We start from the raw sequence: 6,879 nt of genomic DNA on the forward strand, positions 1-6,879 counted from the left end.
TAGATTTTTTTGCAATTACTATAACTCACCATACGGGAAGTTAAAAACAATAAATATTAGTGATTAAAACTATTTAATGTAAATATTATGCAAAATACACTAAAAATGTGAATAGCAAAATACCGTATCATAAATGAAATCCATAATTAATGGGATTATATGCCTAGACAATATACTAATATATGTATAATAATATTATTATTCATTTATTTTTTTGTCATTGTTATTAAACTCATTGTCAAAAATATTAATTAATCACTTAACATATTGAATTTATTATTAAAATAATGAGTTTATATACCATTTATATCACAATATAGAAATATTTACATATATTTACAGATATTTACAGATATTTTATAGATATTATAATAATAGGAACAAATTCTGTTAAATTTTTTTAGGGTTCCGTACCAAGATTTTTAATTTTTAAAGTTCACTTACAGTATGAGTATAATATAATCTCATACAACTCAAACAATTTTCAAAATCATAAGAATTTTTTTTTTTTAATTTTCAAAAATATACAAAAATATAAATTTACTTTTCAGTTTAAAAATGTATATATTTCATATGCGTTATTATAATCGTAACAAATATATCTTCAGCTTGATTCATGCAGCAACTCTCGTTAATGTAAACATTTTCAAGTGTTTTGAGCGACAAGCTAGTCACTGTATATTAAATTCACGAACACATTTATAGTAACTATAACTTTGAAAATATTTAAAACAACTGTTATTAATTATTATATTTTCTGCTCGAATATTTAATTCTTATAAGTTTCAGCAAATTACTTTAAGGCACGATGCCACGCACCACTAGTTCTTATAAATATTAGACAATGTTACATTATTTATAATAATCTAATTTGTTTGAAAACATTTAATATTCCTGGAACATTTCGTTGCGGTACGGAAAGTTCCAGCAATTTTCCTTAAGGCACGATGCCGCACACAACTAGTTTATATGGTACTTATATATTGATATTTTGCACAATTATTGCGAAACACCACAAATAATGCATTAAATAGAGGAACTATTTAATATAACTCTTCCAACTAATATCCAAAAAATAAATTTACAAGCCCTGTATACATTCATTAGAAATAATAAAATAAGTAAAATATTATATGAAACAAGTGTCAATGTATAATTAGAGAATGCCCAATATACCAGATTAGGAGTTCAATAAATAATAAAAAACAAACTTCTTAAACCTAATATTATCTAAAATCCACATTATCCTAAAATAAAATCGATAATTTAAATGCGATTGTTTTTTTTTCGATTAAATTTCTGGATCATTCCATTTTGCCATATAAACAAATTCCTATTTACATATTATATTTGTACAGTATCGGCTTACTGTGTGTGCGTTAATTATTTACATTAATGAAAATATTTTGAGGATTTATTATTTTGATAAAAAATCGAAAATCCATGCATTTTTCAATTTATTTATTAAATACGTACGAAAACATTCATTTTCATCCATTCTGGATCAGTCCATTGTGTACGGCATAAATAAATTTCTATATGTGCATAATCGTTAATCACTCACTTTGATAGAAATAATTTAAGCACTTTTCTTTTATCTATGAATTTAACAATTTATTCTTGAATAAATTATTAGTAGTACAAGCATTATATTTTCAATTTATTTATTAAATTACATTAAAAAAAATAGTTCTTTGAGTTCTGGATCAGTCCATTTTGCCCAATAGAAATGTTCCGATCTATCTATAATATCGGCTTAATCAAATTGTGTGTATAAATTTTAATTATTTATGTGAAAGACTTATAAAGTAATTAATTAATAATTATTTATTTTATTATTTATGTGAAAGACATAAAGTAATTAATAAATAATTTAATAATTTATTATATGAATTTAATATTAGTAGTTTATAATTACATTTCCAATTTATTTAAAATATTACGTGCAAAAACAATTAATTATTTTAATTCTGGATCAGTCCATTTTGCCGTTAAACAAGTTTCTATCTATATTAATCATTAATCGCATCTGTGCTGTATTAGCTTAAACAAAGCATATGTGCGTGAGCCCTAATCATTTTACTTTATTTAATCAATTTACTTTGAGTTAAATAATTTGATGATGCATATTCTGGATAAAATATTATTACTTTGAGCGTTATATTTTCAATTTATTTATTATTATTTATATATAAGGTTTTGTCAAATAGTTGAGTGTCCTTGATCGAGCGTGCCGAAAAACCATCGTGTGCCCGCACCCTTATGCGTTCTGATTGGTCCGCGCCGACTAAAAGGCGATCAGTTGTGGTTTGCATTTCGTGTTGAACGCATATAGTTCGGAGTGATCTCGTTTCAAGAAATTTGTTCGAGAAATTTATTTGTTTTGAGAAATTTATTTATTATTAGTTATGTAAAAGGTTTTGTGAAATAATTGATTATCAAGTGTCCTCACCGAGTGTGCCGAAAATCCATCGTGTGCCCGCACCCTTATGCGTTTTGATTGGTCCGCGCCGGCGAAAAGGCGATCAGTTGCGGTTCGCATTTCGTGTTGAACGCATCTAGTTCGCAGTGATCTCGTTTCGAGAAATTTGTTTCGAAGTTTTTGCTTATCGTAGTCGATTGATAATTTAGATAATCGGTAGTGTTATTATTCGTGATTCGTTTAACAAAAGGAACTAGTTCTACAAACGCCTGGAGGTAATTATGTGATAATAATAAACATTATATTAGTGACTATGACTAAAACCATTGTGCCGCCATTTTATAGTGTACCAGGTGTATAGAAGTACGCCGTGTAGGCTGTTCAGCTTTTGCTGGTTGATTGCTGGAAGCAAGAAATCCTTTTCTGGATTATTAATTCAAGTTTTCTTCTCAATATTACTGTGATATACAACGTATTAGAAAAATGGTCGATAGAGAGGAGATTATCGCCGATTTGCGAGCCGTGCTGATTTCGAGAAAGGAAATGGCGACCGTGGTGAACCTCAACCGTGACTTTAAGGAGCTTCATGGGACCTACATACCGTTCAGAAGACTAGGATATTCCAATGTGGAAGATTTTCTTCGAAGTGATCCGACTTTTGTGATTAATGGCCATGGGAGTGAAGCGTTCGTTACTGTTGTGCCGAAAAAAGAATCTAAGCATATTAGTGATATGATAGCTAAGCAGAAGACCTCGCGAAAAAGATCAGCTCCCGTATTGCCGCCTAGAAGTTTAAACGCGCGTTCAATGCATATGACCCATGCAAATACACCACCCAGGACTTACTTTTCCAATATAGGACAGAATAGAACTTCACGGTCAGCCCAACAATATTGCAAGAAACCTGCTACTCAACATTGGTATCCACCAATTAATAACGTTACGGGCCAATTTAATTTCATGCAGAACCAGAATCAATCTTTGGTACAACCAAGACCTTCTACTTCGCAGGTGCAACCGCTAATTTCAAGATTGAATAGCCAGATGCAACCGCTAATTTCAAGATCTAATAGCCAGGTGCAACCGCCAATTTCAAGATCTAATAGCCAAGTGCAACCGCTAATTTCAAGATCTAATAGCCAGATGCAATCGCAATTGAACACAATGAGATCCGGACATATGACATTTGCAGTATCAAAACCTGCTGTATCTACTCCTCCGGTGGAAACAACAAAACCTCCAGCTGCTCTAATACAATCCCAAGTACCAAAACCTGCTCAACCTCTGATACAATCAAAACCATTGTCTTCGCCGGTACCATCGCAAGTACCAACATCTTTGCAAGTAACAACATCTTCGCAAGTTCATCCTAAGACACAATCTGAACTATCAACACGTCTGCGTTTGGAGTCCGAATCGCAGAAGTCTGTTCAAATTCAACCAAATGTGAGTGTAAAGTCACCTTTAAAACCACAAATACAACTAAATCAAAGTTTAAAAGAAAATACAACACCGAATGTACCTCAGCTTTTGAAAGGAAATTCTCAAGCACAAGTTTTACCACCTACATCGAAAGTAGATCCCGTAACTACTTCCTCGGAATTACTCGAGAAGATGTTTGAGAAAAGACCAATGAGGATGCCAAAGGCTGCTCAGAAGGTTGAAATAGTGCCGAAGAAAAGTGATTCTTCAATGCCGTACGCATCCAATGACAATAACAATAATTTAAATACGAGATCTGTTTCTCTCAGAAGTGCCAATACCTACAGGGGCAGTTTTAGGACCTTGCAAGTTACTATGCAAACAAATCCTATTATTATCAAGACCAGTGCACAAGATAGACTGGATAAGATAAGACATAGGCAGAGTCAACGTGAAATCGACTATTCTTCGGGTAAATCAGAGATTACCAGTCCTGAAGTGAAAATGACTCCAATGCCTGGTGTAAAAGTGTCGCAACAGTCCAGGTTGTTGAAATATAAAAATCCTGATTTGAGTTCTGATCCATTGTTGGTAGCAATAACAACAATAATGAAGCCATTACACCCAAAGTAGTACTGGAAGAGTTTATTAGTTATCAAAAGCTATTGACTGATTATTGCCGAGAAAGAAATATCAGTCCACCGCATATTAGAACCGCTCTGAACGATGTTCATAAACATTTTAATATTGGTGAACGCGAAGAATCGTACGGGTGTGTTGTTAAAGTCGGGAATGTCAATAGTTTCGGCAGCTTTTGTCCAACATATACGAAACCAGAACAAGCTGCAGAGGATGCATGCAAAAAAGCTCTGCAAGCTTTAATAAAAATTTATGGCTCGGTGGAGGATAAACATTTAGCAGTCACAGACGGTAAACTTGTACCAAATCGCTTGTGGCAGCTTCTTGCAGGCCATAGTAAGGGAAAATATACTAACGTCATACCCGAAGAATATCGTGCGGAATATCGCGAAAATTTGCCCGAAGATTGGTTGGATATTGTTCGAATGTGCAAGACATTCAATATTGAGGAATCTACCCCCGGAGGTATGATTGTAAGCGTAAAAACACAACCAGATGTGCCTTTGCCTAAGCAAGATAGTGTTGACTTTGTAGATCCTCCTCCAATTGTTTTACCTCGCAAAGATACCTATTGGAATGTCCACATAACAACTGTGTGTTCAACTGTTGAAATTTGGTGCAGACTCATTGGATCGCAATATACGAATTTGTTTGATGAATTAAGTTCGTATATGAAAGATACGCTTGATGCGAGCAAAATTAAACCTGAGACTGTTTTTGTGGGAGCTTATTATGCGGTAAATGTTACAGAAACATGGTACCGGATTCAAGTACTTGAAGTTCAGGATGAAAGGGCTTTATGCTTTTTTATTGATATTGGAGGAGAAAGCTGGCACTTGCAGGTCGAGTTATACGTGTTGGATAAGAAATTTAGATATGTTTCTGCACAGGCGATACTTTTTCAACTTGCTGGATTGGAGGAGTATGCGGAAAATAAGTATGCACTGGATCTTTTGAATGAGTATATGCTAAATAAGAGCCTAATAGCAGAAGTGTTGCAGGATGAAAATGGTGAGAGTGCCGTTTTCCCTGTTATTTTGTTTGATACTTACACCGAAGAGGACGTGAATTTGAACGATTTGCTAAAGAAGAAAATTAAAGATGAGGAGAAATCGCCTAAACTCAGGGAGAAGGGCCGAATTAATGATAAAATCTTTGTGTCTTATATTTGTGACAACGGTGATGTTTACATACAAATCAGGAATGAAACTTTCACGTACTTGATGAGCCAGATTCAGCATGTTAACGATATGGGATTTTCCAATGAAGATATTGCTGATTCTGTTAAACTTTTGCATGAACGCTCATCAGACAGAATGTATTTGACGGCGAAACCAGAAGAAAATAAATGCTATAGAGTGATTGCAATAGGACCTGTCGATAAAGGTCAGGTACCTGTATATTTTGTTGATTATGGATTCACAGGTGTTGCGGATATAAGTAAGATAATAGCAACGTTTAAGGTATCTTCAGTTATTGACGAATTTCCTCACCAGGCTTTGAAAGTGACTTTGACCGGTTTCGAAGATTTCACACCGTCCTTGGTTTCGCGTCTCAGGGGATGCTTATTTAATAACAATCCTATCCTTGTTAAAGTACTAGAAAACGCTGAAGTACCTGTTGTGGAAATCTTTATGAGAACACGCGATCAGTTATTGATCAGCGTGAATAATGCCATCCAAAATGAGATGGAATTAGAAAAAAATTCTTTGGAAGAAGAATTTAATCTACTAGAAAAACGCATGAGCAGGATGTCTTTGTCTAAGGCGGGAAGTCTAACCAAAGCCTTTTCGTCATCGCTTGAACAAAAGACTTTAAAATCAAAGTCTTTGCCCGAACCACAGATTCCATGTGTAGAAAGTTATTTTCCGGTGACTGTGATAATGGCTGCTAGTCCGGAAAATTTTGTGGTGCAACCTTGCAGCAAAGACAACCAAGACTTCCGAAATATGATGAAAGAGTTACAAGTTGTATGTGATAATAATAAATCTTCTATCCCATCAAGCCAGGAAATTGAAAAAGGAAATATTTATGCTGGGAAGTATACTGATGGTATCTGGTACAGAGTGCAGGTCACTGAAATTGCAAGAGAGAATTTAGTTGTTGTTTATTTTTGCGATTATGGAGATTATGATGTGATGAAATTTGATGATTTACAGAAATTATCGCCACATTTCCTTCGAGTAGCTTATAATGCTTTAAGAGCACGATTGGGAGCAGTTAGTTTTATGAAACATGACTGGTCCACCGAAGATTGTCTTCGTTTCCAACAATTAGTTTGTAACAAAGCTTTTGTTGGCATTGTTAATAGCTTAGGATTAGTGGATTCTAATAATAACGAAAAAGTTATTTGTTTAACCTTAATTGATACAGATTCTGAAATGATGTTTATATAA

At 33.8% G+C, this 6,879-nt stretch overlaps 1 protein-coding gene across 1 annotated transcript; it reads left to right on the top strand.

Moving 5' to 3' along the window:
- Positions 1–2,550: 2,550 nt before the first annotated feature.
- On the top strand, positions 2,551–6,879 carry LOC113388318 (tudor domain-containing protein 7A-like). Its single transcript, XM_026625712.1, is given in 2 exon segments — positions 2,551–4,431; positions 4,434–6,879. Coding segments are annotated over 2 exon segments (3,972 nt in total). The 5' UTR covers positions 2,551–2,905.

The sequence above is a fragment of the Ctenocephalides felis genome, unplaced genomic scaffold, assembly GCF_003426905.1.
Source record: "Ctenocephalides felis isolate EL2017-DRISC unplaced genomic scaffold, ASM342690v1 CF-g0.4_SCAFFOLD_03572, whole genome shotgun sequence".
Classification (NCBI taxonomy): domain Eukaryota; kingdom Metazoa; phylum Arthropoda; class Insecta; order Siphonaptera; family Pulicidae; genus Ctenocephalides; species Ctenocephalides felis.